At 43.8% G+C, this 17,919-nt stretch overlaps 1 protein-coding gene across 1 annotated transcript in view; it reads left to right on the top strand.

Annotated features, from left to right (window-relative positions):
• The window catches only part of SLC9A6 (solute carrier family 9 member A6), a 231,675-nt gene that overhangs the window by 173,977 nt on the left and 39,779 nt on the right, over positions 1-17,919 (top strand). The window contains exons 11-12 of the mRNA XM_086918671.1: positions 3,137-3,248; positions 8,377-8,530. Of these exons, the coding sequence (XP_086774797.1) occupies positions 3,137-3,248; positions 8,377-8,530 (266 nt within the window). The remainder of the gene's footprint in view (positions 1-3,136; positions 3,249-8,376; positions 8,531-17,919) is intronic.

Raw genomic sequence — 17,919 nt, 5'->3', positions numbered from 1 at the left:
GAAGGGATCTCTCTCTAATCTGCCTATTTACTACCTGACAGCACAGCTGATAGTGGTTAATGGATGGACCTTTAAGGTATAGGATAACTCTTCATTGTGAATGGATAGATATAGGATGGGTGATATGGAGTTTACTGCATTGTATTTATTGGAAGATGGAATGCCCTTTCTTTTCCAATGGCTGTGGTTATGAAGGCATGGAGAACATGACCTTTGATCAGGTTCTAAAAAAAAAAAAAAGCTGCCATAGACTGATGGTCTGATGATCAAGAATTCTTTGTATACAGAGCAGTCATTGGTTTGAAGGTGAAACTTACCGGAGAAACCCTACTGTGGGTTGGAAAATCCAGGAGAGAAATCAGAAACCTTTCGGAGTTTCAGGAGGGGGGTTTTCTTTGGCATTTCCAGACTGAGAAATAGATATGGGAAGGATACAATTTTGTTTTTGTCTGCAATGAGTATGGATCTTGACATGTCTATGACACCATTTTTCAAGTATCTCTAATTTTGCTACACTGGGGAACAGTCTTTCAAATTGAGCATATTTGGAGAATCGCCTACAAGTTGCACACCTAATATCTAAAGCAGTTCCAATGAAGTATAAAATGCTGGCAAGTAATGCTGTACATTCTTTGGCAAAATTGAAAGCCAAGGGGGAATTGGATTTAGAGGATCTTGATGATTAAGACTCCCAGTATAGTCGCCTCTGCCGTATCTCAAGGAGGTGGTTAGTAGGGCAGGTTTAAGGTTTATCCAATTAGACATTTTGCATAGAATATACTACTCCATAGCTGTGTTTGATTGAGTGAAAATTAACAATTGTAAAACATAAATTGTGTGGCTTACGGTGTCTTTGAGTGCTCTCAACAGTAGAACCTAGACCTGTAGAATCAGTGAAGTGACATCTGTCAGGACTGGCTGTAGAGATGGTTTTATGAATCTGGAATGTTTATTATCAGAAGCTGATTTCCTATGGCCAAAACGAGCTTGGCTTTTTATATCAAGATTCACTGACTTATCATATTTTTACTGCTTTTTAAAAAAAAAAGTCTTATCTCAGAAGTCAAATATTTGCATAGATGCCGACTTTTCCTACGTAGGAGAGAGTCCCTGATGTTCCTGCCTTTAAAAAAATTCCTCAGTTCTGTCGGTGTCATTTGGAAAACGTAAGGCTCCATTATTGTGCTTCATACTCTGTCTTGGTTGTTCCCAAATTATAGTTTGTTTCTTTATTTAGGGTAACTCACAGACCCATGTTGCTTGGATTCAACTTCAACAGAACAGATAAAATGAATTGAGACTCCTACTCCCATAATGTAATGATATATTAAATGAAAGGTTTGACCTTGCGTCTAGGTTTCCCAGTGACATGAAAATATTTAGCAAGGGAGATCTTTAGCATGGATGAGGAGTTAGTCACTATGAATGCCTTCAAAACAAACCACATAATGCTCGCTAATGCTGCAAAGTGTTTTTTGGTTTTTTTTTATGCTTAATCCCTGACATATTCAATTGTGACTTTGTGTGATAATGCTCTTAATGCGCTGATGTAGAACTGTAGTGATCATCTGGTAATTTATCTTGAGCAACACCAAGCCCTGGCCTTATCCTTTCATTGACATGCTTCCACCCCTGTGTACTCTTGTTGCTTTTGACCCAATAACTGAGGAGGATTTGAAAATCATGGCTTGGAAAACAAAAAGCGCCTATCCAGCAAAAGGATCCTTGCACTGCTGCATACCCTAGGGAGTTCCATGCAACTCACACTTTTCTAGCTTCTGTGATTAATGCTTCATTTTTACACTCTCCAGGATTTAGGAGCATGTTATGTCCCTACTGAAGAAATCTCCACCTGACCCAAAGATCATGCCCAGCTATATCCCAATCTCTAACCTGCCCAACTAAGCATAATAAGAAAAATGGCAGGTACAAGTTAGATCTAATAGCACCTGGAAGTATCCTGCTCAACACTTGGATTTCCCCCTAGTTTAGTTCTGCACTACACAAAAAAACCTGGGCCTCATAAATGTCTTTTCCTGTCTCTTCCAAAATCAGTGCAGTTATAAAAGGCATTAAGTTGGTCCTCTCCTTCCTGCGATGAATACTTTCATTATTTTGTAGTGGGTATTGGGTGGAACTTATAAGAACTGTTGTGATGGCTCGCCTGGACTAATGCAGTATTGTTTGCATCAGACTCCTTAAAAAGCTCAGGCTTCAGAAGATCTGGGGAACCCCACATTATGTTTAAATTTACATGCCCATTAAACCAAAAACACTTTATATATATTTCTCTGGATCCCAGTTCAAGGTCCTCTGCACTGTTCACAAGTCCTGCTGGAGTAAAAGACTGGCTCACAATAGGACCCTATGTTCAGCAGTGGCATGCCTCACTACTCTATGAACCTTCAAATGGCTGACACACGGAGGAAGGTCCTTGAGAGTCCATCTAAGAATCCAGGCTGAACCAAATTCCAGCTCTTTTATGGAACGTCATGGGGCATTTCTCTCGAAAATATTACTCTCCTCTTCTAAAACAAATAATGATAAAGCCTCATCTTTACAAAAACGAGAACAATCTCTTCCATGCCACATGAGTACTTTTAAAATGTTATGAAGTCTGTGTTATGAGTTATGTGTCTTTATACCTGGAGGCAAATTATTGCTAGGCTCTGCCACTAGAACCCTTTTATAGCCGTCTCCTCGCCGAGGGACCCAGGAGCGTTCTGCAGCACTGTTCAGCAAGGCTCACCTCCCTCACATAAAATGTTGTGCGAGGGAGGCATTGGCATGGTCAGTGACCTACGTCTTGCACTGCATTGAGCCATTGCAAAAAAATATATATTTACTACTTTATGAAAGTTTTAATTGTGATGATCTTTTTTGAAGTCTTAATAAATACATTCACTTGTCCTTCATGATGTACTGCCTGTAGCGCATCCCCGTGGTCCTGCATTGAAATTGTAGTCTAGCATTTGTTGTTTTTATCAAAGGGGGAGTAAAACATTACAGATTGGTCTTAGCCTACTTGTGGTTCCAAGGAGGAAACTGGTTGCTTGGTTTTGTGCCTATGTATTCTTCTGGCGTTTGTGAAAGAAAGGAACTGCAGTCAATTTCCTTAATAAAGCTGTGAATGTAGCTTGCTGTGTTCTTGGGAAGAGCGGCAAATATCTACCCACTGTCCTTTCTGGTCAATTTGGGTAGAAGAAACAAGATCAGATCCAGTTTACAGCACATGATGATGTTTGCAGGTATGTGGCATCTTCTACAGCGATGTAGACATGGACATTCCTAAGTTAATAACTAACTATATTTTCACCTGACTTTACATTCATTCAAGTTTGTATTTCAGATCAAAGTCGTAGTTACATAATAGACTAAATATCTCCCTTTGGTCACAGCATCAAGGTGTGTTCGCATGCCCACAGCGCTTAGAAGTTGTTTGTAAACCATCACACTTTACTGCCACACGGCCACAATCACATTTTATGCTTTAAATTCATATGTACTACTAATAGTTAATATGCTGTTGAGCTGATGAAAGATGTAGATTCATAAATATTGAAACTACTGCCTTTTAACTGTTGCTGCAAAATCACATGTGGTTACTTTAATGAGGGTTTTTTCAGACCTCATTTGGTGCATGTCGATATTGTAAAGTCTTAAATCTTTCCCATTGTAAACTTGTGAGTATCACTGTCGCAAAGTGGCATGACGGAAAGCTGATTTTAAGGAAGTTAATACAGAGCATTGTGTGCAAGTAATACTCATGTATGTCTATGTCATAGGCCACTTTCTCCATCACTGCACACCTTTGTTGCATTTATTTCACCAAACGGTGTAGTTTGAAACTTGCTTTTCTTGTTATGTATACTTTGATCTGTTTGGATCTATTTCTGCAGTTTCCTTCCGAATGGTTAAATTGTCCTGTAATACTAGGTTTGAGCCATGGGCGCCATTTCATGTAGGTCTTTCATTTAGGGTAATCCAGTGCCTGCTCTGTGTGCTGCCACCGGTAGAGGGTTCCTCTACAAATGCCTGACTTGCATGTAGAGCAAGGCTGCAACAATCCCTTAAGAGACATTGAGACTTATCAGTAAAAAGAGTCAGGAGGATAGCACAGCCAAACGATACAAGTGGAATTAGTATCCCTAGGGAAATTTAAAAACCTGAGCCACTAGACCGTCACCCTTCTCCAGCACTTCTCCTGTTGTTGCAAACCGACCATGGGTGTAAACATCCTAATCTGCCATTTCACAGAAATGTTGAGCCTTTCCTTTCTGTGTATGGATCACCGGATCAAGCCTCAGAGCACTCCAGAGATTAGCACTAACGAGTTGAGCACAGCTCGTCCTATGGGTAGTTTCTCACACTGCTAGACTGCAACAAAAAACGATGTGTTGGAATGCATGCTCGACTTACTCTCAATAGCTGCCAATCGCTGTATGTAGGTTCCATTCCATTGTTTTTGTCCTCTGCAGACCGGGACCAGCCATATGCAAATAAGTCTTGACCCTGTTCCAATAGGAATAGTGCAGTCTAAACTGACGGCCCCTATCCCCTCCTGTTGGCAATAGGAGTAACCCTAGGCCCGTTTTGGCCTATTGGACCTAATCAGTGTGGCACAGCTTCAGTCTTCTGACACAGTGTACATGGGACTCATGACTTACCCATCGGACTTGGGCATCTACTACAGCAAACAACAAAGTGAAAGAAGGAATTCATCTCGGACACTGATGATTATTTAGACCGTTTTCCGATCCAGGCTGTGCAGGTAGGGCAATCTTCTGACTCTTCCACTGCCCCATGGTTCTGCCAGCACCTACAATGTGTAGGTGGCAGTTAAGAGTATAAGTGCCTATCAGTGAGGGAGTGGAAATTCCTGTGGAAGTAGAGGTGATGGGCAGAGGTCTCCCCTGCAGGGTTTTTGTACACAATTGACTCTCCTCCCAAAGAAATAGAAGATATATAAATAGAAGATGTATAAAAAGAAGTGGAATCACGGAGAGGCACTGGCCTCCACCACACCAGCTTCTCTGGGCCTCCGGCAACCTCAGTCCTCTCGGGAGAGTCTCCCGACACTGGAGGTAAACTACACCAAGGAGTAAGGGACCCAGCCACCATATTTGTGAGCCCACTTTTCGAAGGAGCAAGAGTTATCACTGGTTTCCCAAGTGCAGCTGCAGTGCTCTCAGGGGCTGGGTCTCATGGTCAGGTTCCTCAGGACTCAGTCTTTTCTTGCTGGTTCTGCTCTTAAGGAGTTGTAGATTCCATTGCCAGAAGATTGGATTCATGTGCCCCTTTAAACTAGGAGCAGCTGGGTCAGCAGTTATGTTGTTCTTGATACTTAGCACATACTCTTTCCAAGGAGGAGGTTGAGGCTAGGGAAACCCCCGCACACCAGCCTCAAGCCTGGTGCAGCTCCAGCCTACGGCTTAGCAGATTGGGCACTGCCCTCGGGACGAGCCCAAAGCATCATTCCTGATTCACAGACCGTTCCCAAACTCAGGCTTGGCTGCTTCTGCTAAGTTAATGATTAGAAGATTCACCCAATGATTCACTAACCATCTACCCGACCACCTTGTAAGAAGATGATTCATTCAGTTAACCAGATACTGATGTAGAGACTAGTGACTGCACGACTGGCACTGAAGTAGGTGCTGCCATATGGTCACGGCCAAGGCTTTGGAAACACTCTCTAATGGAACTGCATAGAATGAGAGAATCTATGCCTTGGTGGATACATTGGATGCTGTTTTATACATCAGCTGGCTGAGGCAGACTTGCAGGTGGAAACTTAACAAGACCTACCTCATGGTGACTGTAGAGACTTGTGGAGACATTGCACAAGGAAAACCAAGATGTTGACACATCTCTGACATACCTAAAGCACTTGTTCCCTTTCTTTTTGTAAGGCATCCAGGTGCCTCCTGTTCAGGCTGATACATAGACCTTTTGAGCCAGTGATTTCCTGTGGCGTAAAGTATGTTTTGCGAAGGACTCTTTATTTGGTTGCTATATTACAGGTCAGGTGGCTAAGTGGGCTGCAAGCCCTTAGTACCTCAGAGCCTTTAGGAGTGCTCATAGGAACAAGGTAACTCTCTGGCTTCAACCTTCCTTTAAACCAAAAGTACCAATGGAATTTGTTCTAAACTAAGAGAGTGTTCTCCTGGATTGTTTTTCACATCAACATGCGTCCCCTGCAAAGGAGGCTGTGCAGCCTGGCGAACAAGACTGCCTTTAGCTTTTATCTGGCTCAAACAAGGAATATGTGTTAATCAGGCCAGATGGTGTGACTTTTGAGGGAAGGATGCTGGCCAAGCAGGTGCGGCAGCCACCAAACCAAATGTGTAAAGTTATGTGTCACCTATTGCAACATTATATGAAACTCGACTTTCATCTAGTGCCAGGGAAAGTTCCACCAGAGCCTGACTGTTATGTCACTGGTTATCCAGGATTACAATCTCTTCTTTCCTAAATTAGAGTAGTCTGTCACTCCCCCTCCCCCTCTTTTTGCTCACTGCCCAAAAAATACGGCCTGTGGGAATTATTAGTGCTCCATCTTGCAAGCTGTGTTATTGAGTGTACATACATCCTCTACCCAATCAGTTATCCTCAGCTGGGGCCAGAGTCTATGAGATTGCTGACCACATGCAGCTGACTTTTGGGTGGTCTCAGTCAATGAGTCTGCAAACAGGGGACCATACCCTATCTTTGCTACACTATCTCTTGCTAACTCGTTGGTGTATATTGGTCAACTTTCTAAAATAACACCCAATGAAAATTGAGCACCAAATAGCGAGTGTTAACACATGCTTGTGGGCTTGGCATGTACCTCTCAGAGATATAAGCCTGGTAGCTAAATGGGTCATTCCTTATGCCTTATACTGCTAATAGGTGTTTGAAACTTTTTCCTGGAGTGAAGCAAAGTTTGGCCTCCTAGTTGTGTTCGGTGCCTAATACTGCTCTTTCCATTCTCATTTGCTGTGGAGTCACCCACATGATGAGATTAGGAAAGACCCCTGATGTAAGAGTAGGACAACGTTACCTTTAGAGTACACCAATATACTTAGTCCTTAGCAGTTCCCATTCCAGTTTTTAAACCACTCAGCCATATGTACAGCATATGACTAAGGGGGAGGAGTATCGCACCACTGCTTTTCAGCAGTGCAAAAAAGGAAACATAAAATGATAATACAATGTTAATCTCATTTTATTTTTCCGTGCTGAGGCAGTTTTGCAGGGCGGGTGGGGCTGGGCTGCTTACAGAGCATGGGACGGAGTGGTTGGAGATCTTTCTAAGTGCACATGACGGCCAAACCATCATGCGCACTTAGCATGTTCTCCACATGGCTGTATTGCACAGCCTGGGTGGGAACATGTTCAGTCTCCGCACTCAGACCAATCACGAAGCTGCTGTCTTGCTGGTGACGGCAGCGTCATGATTGGCTTAGGGGAGCCTGTGTGCTTCCTGCTTCCGTTCTGGGACTCGTCAGGAAGAGAAGCGAAGGAAAGATGCGGCTGTGAAGAAGGTTTTTTTGTTTTCTTCACCTACCCCCGCCCCCGATTTGTGCCAGCCGCTGCTGTAGGCATGGCAGCCTGTGCTTATGAAGCGCCCATGTGTAAAGTTTTGTATGTGTAGCTATAGATGCTGTTTTCAGTCCAGCCCTCAAGAGGTGAATGAAAGTAACGGATTTACAATAAGTCTGACTAATTCAAATTTGTATGAATAGATGCATGAAATGCTATGTATAAAGTCACTCTCTTTATGAATGCACCCAATCGGAAGATCATCTTCAAATGTGTCCAACTTCTAAAACGCTTTGGTTTGAGTATGTTTACATGTACCAACATCTTTTATTTTTTTTAATAGTGTATTTATTGAGTTTCCGCAGACCAGTAACAAAAACTGGCATAGCTTGCACTGATCACAGCATTTATGGGGTCATAGATTATTTAAGTGCAAAACAGAATACACATGCATGCAAGCCAATATTGAAGTTTGACACACATTTGATGGTGAAATTGTGTTGCCTCCACGTGGTGTTTTCCAGAGGAGTTTACGAAAACACAACAAGCTCTTAACACAGAAATTCTGTATTGACTTTATGTTGAAGTAAAAGTGCCCTGTCTGCAGGTATATGTGCTATGACCTCTCCTCCTATACATTATTTTGAAAGGAAAGAGGAATGGATATTTATACTTTCAGATTTCTGTCTGATCCTGGTAGTGTCTGTGTGAAACAACAACCCCTTACTTGACGTTGGCAGATAATTTTCCGAGGGATGATGTAATCATTGTAGAAGCCTCATCATGAAGAGCTTGGACACTATGAAAGAGTTTTATGTATGTTTCCTCTCACCCATCTCATTCTCCTAGGTCTACGAGGAGCCATGGCGTTTGCCTTGTCCATTCGAGACACAGCCACTTACGCACGACGGATGATGTTCAGCACAACACTCCTAATTGTGTTTTTCACCGTTTGGATTTTCGGTGGTGGAACTACAGCAATGTTGTCGTGTCTGCATATCAGGTGGGTTGTGAGCACTGCGTATTCATTTTCATGTTACAAAGAAATGGAGACAGGTTTGGGACCCATTCATTGGTCCTACGTACATGGTGGGTCATCTAGTGAAGAACAATACCACCTTTCATTAATTGTAATTTAGTCCTCATACCCCTAGTTGCTGATATTTGGTTTGTGGTGCAGCACTCCAGAAAGCTGTTGCCAAGATTTTGCTCCAAATAATTAAAAAGTTACATTTGTTGTAGACAACTTTTCAATTTGGACATTTATGGTGAGGAAACGCTCAATAAAAAAACATTGGCAAAGCCAGTATGCTGTATCTTTTTGACTTGTTTTGCCAATGATTTATGCCGATGCTGTACAACATCTGCAAAAAGAAATGCTTTTTGCTGATGGTGGCATCATCAGGAAAAAAACCTGAAAGTGTGTGATGACGTTCACGCCCACGTGTGTATATGATTCAAGATGCTATGTCATCTAAGTGGGATGACTTATGAATGTGTCACCACACATGCACCCTGCCCGCATTACGCAGATGCCATTTTATTTCTTTTGTATTTACCATTTTAGAATGGATACCACTGTAAATGTTGATGTGGTGCGCAAAATGTCTTTTGACAACAGACACTTAAAAGCTGGCAAGACTTAAAAACTCTTGTGTTCAGACACATCTTAATCCAAGGTGGCCACATGATGTAGGCAGTGTGAATATCTGACATCATTTTCTGGCAACATAATTTTAAAACTTTGTTAAAGTATAGAACTTAAACACATTCTAGCTCTTTCTTTCATGGAATTCTTGCCTCCCGTTGAAGCACCCACCACGTACTGGTGAACATCACACTCGTCTCTGAAAGTCGGCTATTGGAGACCTTCAGACACAGTAAACATTGTTCTCCCGGCTAGCAGGTAACCCTCACGTAATAGGAAAGCTATTAGCTCTACTGAATTGCTCGCTGGTCTCAGGAATTTGTCTAGGACCATGGAACACAGCTATAGTCGAGCCCCTTCCTAAGAAGCCTTCACTATTTGAAGATCATCCTTTCTCTCCAGGGTTGGCTGAACTCCAATCCAACCCTGGTGTTCAGCCAAGTGCAGAAGCATGTGCAAGAGCACGGGCTGAATAACTGTGCTTAGGCAGATTTCTATCAGGAAGGAGCACCAAACTGGTGCTATTTTCTGTGTTGGATGATTTTAGGTGGCTGATAGATGAGGGTGTTGTCAGCTCTGCATTCCCTGTAATTTTCACCTTTAGACTTGTTGAGTTGGGATGACTGAGGCCGTCCTAATTTTATTACAATTATTCATGTCAGAGAGTAGCATGTTACTTTATCCGCCTTTTAACTCACTACCAAAGAATACCACCTGTGGGGATTCTCAGTATTTGCCTTGCCACCTTTGATATTTAGTCAACACATCCCCTACCCATTTGGTTATCCTTGTCTGCGGCCAGATTTTGTGTATGCTGACGTCATCCAGCTGATCTTTGGATGGTCGCTGTCAAAAAGTCTGCAAACGGGGAACATTACCCTATCTTTATATAACTATCTCTCACTAACTCGATGGTGGATATTGGTCAGCTTTCTAAAATTAAACTCTTTGAAAACCGCACCCTTAATAACCAGTGAAACCACTTGAATTGGAATCCCTCAGCGTGGCCCGAGGTCATGGGCCTTCTGCCATCCCCAGCCATGGCTGCCCAAAGCTTAGGAGTACAGGTAGATGCCACCTTGTTCTTGACGACAAGTGTCAAAAGTATGCAGCAACTTCTTCCTCCAGATTAAAACCTTAAAGCGCATTCTTTCGTAGACTTGCAGTTTATTATATAAATTCTTAATGCCCTAGTTCAGTCTAAGTAGGATTATGGAATTGTGGTATACTATATTGTAGTTTATTGGAATTGTATTTCTTTTGAGCTTACTACCCCTAACGAGGCCATAAAATGATTTATGCTGGGCAGCATGCTATTCCGGAACCCTAGGTTAGTATTCTTCGCTTTTGGGATTGGTATTGTCTGCCCAAGCAAACCATTCCAGACATTCACTCCAGTTTCTTTGTGACATACTAACTTCATAGGAGTTGGTTGTTGTAGGGGTGGGGAGCCCATGCATATGTTTGGATTAATAAATGAGCTAAAGGAGATTATATATTGTTCGGCTGCAGGGGTATGACTTTCAGTGGAAAGAGGAGAGGTTGTGATCTTGTGAACTACAATAATAGAGATTAGAGAAAACAAGCATGTGACAGCTTAGGTTGCATTCAGAGAGGAGGCATGCCGAGATGGAAGGATGCAGTGCAGTTTTGGAGACGTAAAACTAGAAGGACACATTATTACTTAACTGTGAAGATTAGGCTGTGTTTAGGATTTTTAATAGGCACTACAATCAGGTAAACAGTCTGTCCACTGCTAGGCTCCTACTACACCAGTTGATAAATTCAAGGTTTAGAAGCGAGAAGTAATGGCTGGACGCATATGTCAAGAAATCTCAAATGCTTTGGGCTGCACTCACTGAAAGCAGTAACGTTATGATAGCAATCTGAGAAAATACATGGCCAAATAATGTGCACATTAAAAAGTAGATTCTGCAAATGCTGAAGAGGATGATGTTCATCCTCAAGTTTTGCTCACATTATTAATGACAAAGCTGTGTGGGATCCATATGGGTGCCTCTGGTTTGTATTGGCACCAGATACAAGACAGCTTCCCAAATAGTGAAATTATATTACCTCCATTCCAGTGGCTGGAGATTCTGACACTGGTGTGAGGAGGAATTTTACAAGACTCCCTTTACAAATTCAGTGAAGACTTTGTTAGCAAAGGGCTGCTGATTAGACATCCTGAAGCACCACCCTTTGGTAGATGTCAAGGGTGAGGGGTCGGACAGCATATTCTTTTGTGCAAGTTGTAGGGGGGCCCTTCGGGTGAGGCCAGGCCTTCTGTCCTTCTTTATCACACTTTCAGTGCAGAAACTGCACACCTTTTTTGTGCCTCTGTTGTGGGTGCTCCAGGTTGGAGGCTACCCTTCTGTGAGGGGCATCACTACTCAAAGGCAGTGTCGGGAAAGGACATTTTAATAGGTCCAACAGGTTATTAGGCATGAGATAATGGATGCGATTAGTGTGTGCGTCAAGTAGAAATTCTATTTTATACCATAGGAAGATTGTTTAATGTACACAGGGATAGAGGAAGACAAAGAATTAATTTCAAAGACATTCCTCTCCCAACAAATGAGAACGCATCTGGGTAGTGCATTGTATTGATATGTATATTTTGTACACTTTTGGATTCAAAACACCAGGTACAGGCTCTGAAACACAGCACTCGAGTTGTTGATTTTAGAAATATAAAGCTCCGTGCAGTGAAATGAAAGCCTGTCTCTAAGCAAGCCTTCCAAATCCATTAAGCTAACCCTGTTCATTGACAGGGCAACACCTAAACACGACCAATCAGTAGGAGTTTCAGAGGAATTGTCACTGATCCCACTAGGAGTCTGGGATAACCACAGCACGCAGGTTGGCCCTTCATAAAGTACAATCAAAGCCAATCTGCATGTGTGAGCAAACCCGTAGAACATCAGAGCCTTATAAGTGACCACAAACACAGCTCTAAAAGTCCATTGACAGAGCACTTCGAGTGTTGGAGCCCATGGTACTAGCACTCTGCATGCATCCACTGGTGCAATCCACCCAGCTATTTTGGCGAAACCCTGACAATGAAAACTATACTGAATGTGCATGCTTTACCCATAGCCCCTTTCACCATCTCCTTGGGCTCTCATTAAGACATCTATTTGAATTCAGAAATCCTGGATAGTTTGTTCCCTTGGTCAATGTAATGAAATGCCTGTTTTTGCTGGATGACCCGCAAAGTTTTGGACTGATGCTGCTGGTTTTTCAACTCCGATTGCATTGAGGCCTGCTAACCAGACCTCATTGCCTGTGCTCTGACCCTTAGAAGTATAGATCTCTAGTATATGGTTTCAGTGGTGCCCAGGGCCTTTTAGTGTAAAATATCCCCCATGGGCTGCAGTTTGTAATGTACTACTATAAATGTGACAAAGTAAAACAACATGCTACTGCAGACTGGTAGAGCAGTTTTAAAACTGCTAACTCAACTTTGCTATTTCAACTAAAGTCAAGACCTCCCATTTTAATATATATACGTCATCCCTAAGGTAGGCCTGTCGAGCCCTAAGACAGAGTGATTTATATTAAAAAGCATGGCATGTGTTTTTATATGCCCTAAGCGGAGAAAAATCCCAAATTGCAGTTTTTTACTGAGGAAAGTCTAGTAGCTCCCTTAGCAAGTAAAGGGTTACATGTGGACACCCCAGCTGTAATAACTCCTGAATAAGACTAATTAAGTTGGGACTTCAAGGTATCAAAAGAATCGTTACATTAAACCTGATTTAATGCCCAAGTCAAATTTAATGTGACATTTGAGTAAACAGTAACCACAAACGTTTTCCAGTCTCCATTTGCAAATGCTGGCCACAAGACAGTCTTCTGCCCACCTGGGGATAGGTGGGAACAACTCCCAGGAAAGGGCACAATGTAGGCCTACTGTTGATAGAGGTGTTACATCTCGCTGGTAGGAAGCCCAAACAGGGTGTGAGCCTAAAAGACAAGCTTCGGAGGGTAAGCCACCTTTGAAGGGCAAATGGTGGTCACATGCGAGAGAGTCTGCTCTTTTGTTCTTGTAGACAGATTGGCGTTGGCATTGAGAGCGGGAAACAATACACTCACAAGGTCCTTGGATATTTCCGAGGTTTTAGAGAGCAGCATTACTTCCCTATTTACTAAAAATCTTCTTACCTATTGGCTCAAAAATCGATAGTTGAGGGGTCACTTGAATCACAGCCGTTTCTGGCATGCTTCATCATTGGTGACATCCCCCAACCCCCACACTGGAGTAAGATCCTTCCTTGCTGCCAAGACCTGGAACTCACTCCCCACTCACCTCCGCCTTACTCAAAACCACATCTCCTTCAGAAAAGAACTTAAAACCTGGCTATTCGACAAATAATGAACCCCTTCCCCAAGCGCCTTGAGACCCTCTGGGTGAGTAGTGCGCTTTATAAATGCCCGAACTTGAACTATGGTACTCCAGCTGGGAATTCTTTGATATTATTTCCAGCACAATAAACCAAGGTCCAGATTTCCAATTAAAAACACCTAAGGATATATCCCAAGAATATTTATTCATTTAGTGCAAGTTAAAAGCCCACACTATACGGTTAGTAAGTGAAATGAATGTTTCACCTAACCAAAACTGGTTGCCTAAATGGTTCAACTGTTTGAATGCCAAAAAATGGTCAACTGTCTTCTTCAGGGCCACAGAACTCCCTACCTAGCCTGTGAATGTAATGCATGCAGAAAAATGAAGCATAAGGCTCTCACACCCGTTTGTTATTACTCAGAAATCAGCCCTATAGGAAGGAACAAAAATCAATATTTAAAATCATTAAGTATTGAAACCAAACCCGAAATGTTTGCAAACTAACGCTAAAACAAGCATTTGCAATGCAATAGGTCTAATGTTTGGGCGAGTTTAAGCTATTGGCATTGTAAATGAGTGCCTTTTATTTAAGTTTTAAAAATGAAAACAAAAATTAAAGGCATTGTTATTTGCAATGTGAATAGCTCAACTTGCATCAATAAGACGCCTATTGCATTGCAAATACTTGTTGTGAATAGGGGGAGGGGGGAGCCTGTGGAACTGTCGCTACTTTCTTGCCCAGCGCTTTCCTCAGGAAGTGTGCCGGAGTGCAGCCCTACATAATTACTGAAGCATGAGTTAGATAAAACATCCTGGGCTCACCGGGTTGTTAGAAATCGGCCTGCTCAGAAATAAGTGCGGTACCCGAGATCTGAATGGCAGCCTCCCGCCGTGACATTTCTCGATCAGTGGCCGGGAGCATCAGCAGCTTGCCTGCTATCTCAGAGCGCAGGAGAGGGGCTCGCATCATTTGGCTCCGCAGAAGGGTGCCGGGATGTGAATGAGAAAGTGGAAATAAGTCCAATTGCGTCATGAATGAATGAACGGAAAAAAAACTTTACATTGAAAACTGCAGGGGTCTCTGCTGCCACAAGGTTCACAAGGGGCGTAAGAAGCACAAAAAGATGCCTGTTGCTGTGATACACGACACACTCAGTCTGTACATGTTTGTCCAACCAGTTTTTGCATGCTTTATCATCGGGGAACAGATGGGCTCAAATGAATCACCGAGGCATCCCATTCTGAACAGTACAGCATGCTATAGCACCAAGAGAACCAGCATGTCGGCCTGGTGCCTTATGTCACGCGTGATACCTTTCCCCGTCCAGGCCTGTACAAGGCAGGACGCTGCATGGCAGGACTTACTACTGTGTGTGAAAACATACCAACACGTAAAGGAAGCTTGGCTACAAACAGGACTGCAGAGGGTGTCATACAAGACCAGAGACTTGTGCATGCACTTGGTGTGCTAGCAGCAGTTCTAAACCAATGTACATGGAGGGTTCGACATTGCACGCGCCTTCTTGCTCAACATTCACAAAGCATAAGCCTCGGAGTTGTGCGCACACGCGCTAAAAGAAAATAAACAAAAAGCATGCGAATGGTGCTCGCGCAGCGTCAAAAGTGAAAGCGGCTACAGCGGCACGTCTGGCGAGTGGTGTGCATTGTGCGCGCACCATGATGAGAGAGGAAAGCCAGATGGCGCCTCTGCTCGTAATTGTGCGCGTAACCGCACGCTCTATGCCACACAAAAAACGGTGGTCTGCTTTTTAAAGCCCACTCACTAAATGTCTCGCCAGAGCAGCGCATGTGCTGGCTCACGCGAGACCTAAAAAGTGATCAATTAACAATAGTATATTCCCCTATACCAGTAGAAAACACTCTGCGCATACGCGCCCCACTCCTGGGCATGAAAATCTCTCTATAAAAAAAGTCAGTGATCCATGTGTATCAACAGTAACTGTATGATAAAAGCAATGTGAATTTACATGCAAATGAAAGTGCTGTTGGCTGATATAGTCCATGACCACTTACCCTATTGTAGCTTGCATCTGAGCTTCATGCCACATGATTAGCGACCATTCAGTAAAGAATATCTGACAATATGAATTACAGCTAGCTGAATGATAATAGAACCCCTGGTCCACAGATGGTATGAACAAAAAAAATCACATACCAGGATTCAAAACAGAAATGTGAAATCCTGGTTTGCTCCAGATTTGTACTCCAATGGTGAAAATAATACCTAGACTCAAAATTGAGAATTGACTGACGACGTACATGTTAAAAGTGCATCTGATTGAAAGATTCTGTGTCACATAATTGTCACAGTTGAAGGAATGAACTATTCTTACAGCATAGTCCACATGGGAACCAACATAAAAACTCACATACAACACATATACTCAAGTAGGGATATCAAAACTATGGTGCACTTAATAGCGCCCTGGGACAACGACATAACTAACATATTAGTATACATGACAAACATACATTGTTGATAATTCTGTAAAGAAATTAAGGAGGAGTAACCAAACTGGGATACGCAGGCCCGCAACACTTAAAGGGCCTCATTACAATGGCAGGCAGACCATCACCGACAGGCCATCGGTGGCTGTCCGCCTGGCATCCAGGCCATTGGCCTGACCACTGGATTGCAATACTGGCAGTCAGAGCGCAAAGGTCTCAGAGAAGGCTGCTGCCTCTGGCAGGATCCAAGATCCTGTAGGGGCGTCTGTGGGATTCCTAGCCCTACAATGTAGGCGCTGCCTGTGCAGGCACCGACATAGGCATTATCATGAGCCTTTCCGACTGCCTTTTCATAGCAGTCCCACCGTCATGAAAAGGCAGATGGAAATGGACTTTGGGGTCTCCAAGCAGGGCCGCCATACCCTGTGGGCCACTGTTAAAAGGCCTGGGGGGCACATGAAGAGCCCCCCGCACATCCACGCTGTGTGCCAGGCACCACATAATGCCTGGCACACTGTGTGTGGATGTGCACAAGTGCCTTTTGTACTGCAGCTTGTGCTGCAGCCCTTTTCCTGGGCTGCAGCACAAGCTGCAGTAGAAAAAAACAATTTATGACTGCCTTCACAGCGGTCCTATCGTAATAGGGCAGGTGGGACCGCCGACTCATTGTCGGTCACCTGCCCGATACAATGGCGGTCCAACGAATGCCATCTTAATCAGGCCCAAAATGTAAATTTGTAAAGAACTACTTCATCAAGAGATAGACGCACTGGTTATTACCTACCTACAGAACCCACTCCTCTAGTCAGGGAAAGGGAGATACAGATCCAAGATAACCCCTGCTCAGCCCCTTGATAGCTTGGTCAGAGCAGTCAAGCTTATTCCCAGAGGCAATGTGTAAAGCTTTTGCGCAACAAATTCACACCATTCACACAGCCTCCCCAGGTAAAAGCTGATTTGAAATGAAGCGAGTCCGGAGCCATCCAGGGCCTCCCGGACAACTGCGGTTGCCCACACGAGGCTGCTCAGCCGGAGGAGCCTCGTGGTAACTTCTAGTACCTTCACGGGGAACCCACTTTCTTCAGATCTTTGTCGGCCATCAAAGGGAAACCACTAGTGATGCCTTCCCTCGGCACAGGGAATGAAGGCGAGTCGAAAAGACGCATGAGATTCCAACTTTTCTCTGCGCCCACAGGAAATCAGAGCAAGAGGCACCTCCTGACTTCGGAGGCGCCTGCTTAAGCCCAGAGTAGCAGTTTCTGGCAACGTAGCACAAGGCAACCAACAGCTCTCTTCAGAGCCTGACCCAGCGCTCGACAAGCACTGGAGAGAAAGGTTGTCAATGGCTGGGCTCAGTGTCCCACGACCAGTTTGGTGCTGCACTGGTACCCTCCAGACCCCATAGGAGCAGGGATGGCAGCCACCAGTACTTTGAGAACACTGGGGAGCACAAGGCGGCAGCAGACCAGCACACTGGGTTTTGTAGCAAAGTAGCAGAGTCTCTAGCAGGCAAGGCGGTCAGCACAACAGAGCAAAAACAGTCCAAGTAGTGATATTTTCTGACAGCACAGCAGTCCTTTGGTGCAGCATGTAGAGCCTGCAGCGTCTGGTTATAATTCCCATTCAGTGTCTAAAAACATCGGGTCAGAGACCCTGTACTTGTACTCAAAATGTCTTTGAAGTGGAGGTAACTTTAAAAAAAAGTGCACAGCATCCCCTTTCAAACCCAGCCCTGGTTCCAGACATCAGTGGGGAGTAAACAAGCCCTTTGTGTGAGGGCAGGATACAGCCTGTACAAATTTAAGTACTCCCCGCCTCCCTCTCTCAGCCCAGAAAGACCATTAAGGGCCAGATGTAGGAGCCCTAATACCGGTCGGTAAAGGCCGAATTCGGCCGTTACCGACCGGTATTAGGGTTTCCAGATGTA

The sequence above is a fragment of the Lissotriton vulgaris genome, chromosome 4_1, assembly GCF_964263255.1.
Source record: "Lissotriton vulgaris chromosome 4_1, aLisVul1.2, whole genome shotgun sequence".
Taxonomy (NCBI): domain Eukaryota; kingdom Metazoa; phylum Chordata; class Amphibia; order Caudata; family Salamandridae; genus Lissotriton; species Lissotriton vulgaris.
This window is presented reverse-complemented; position numbering and strand designations above follow the sequence as displayed.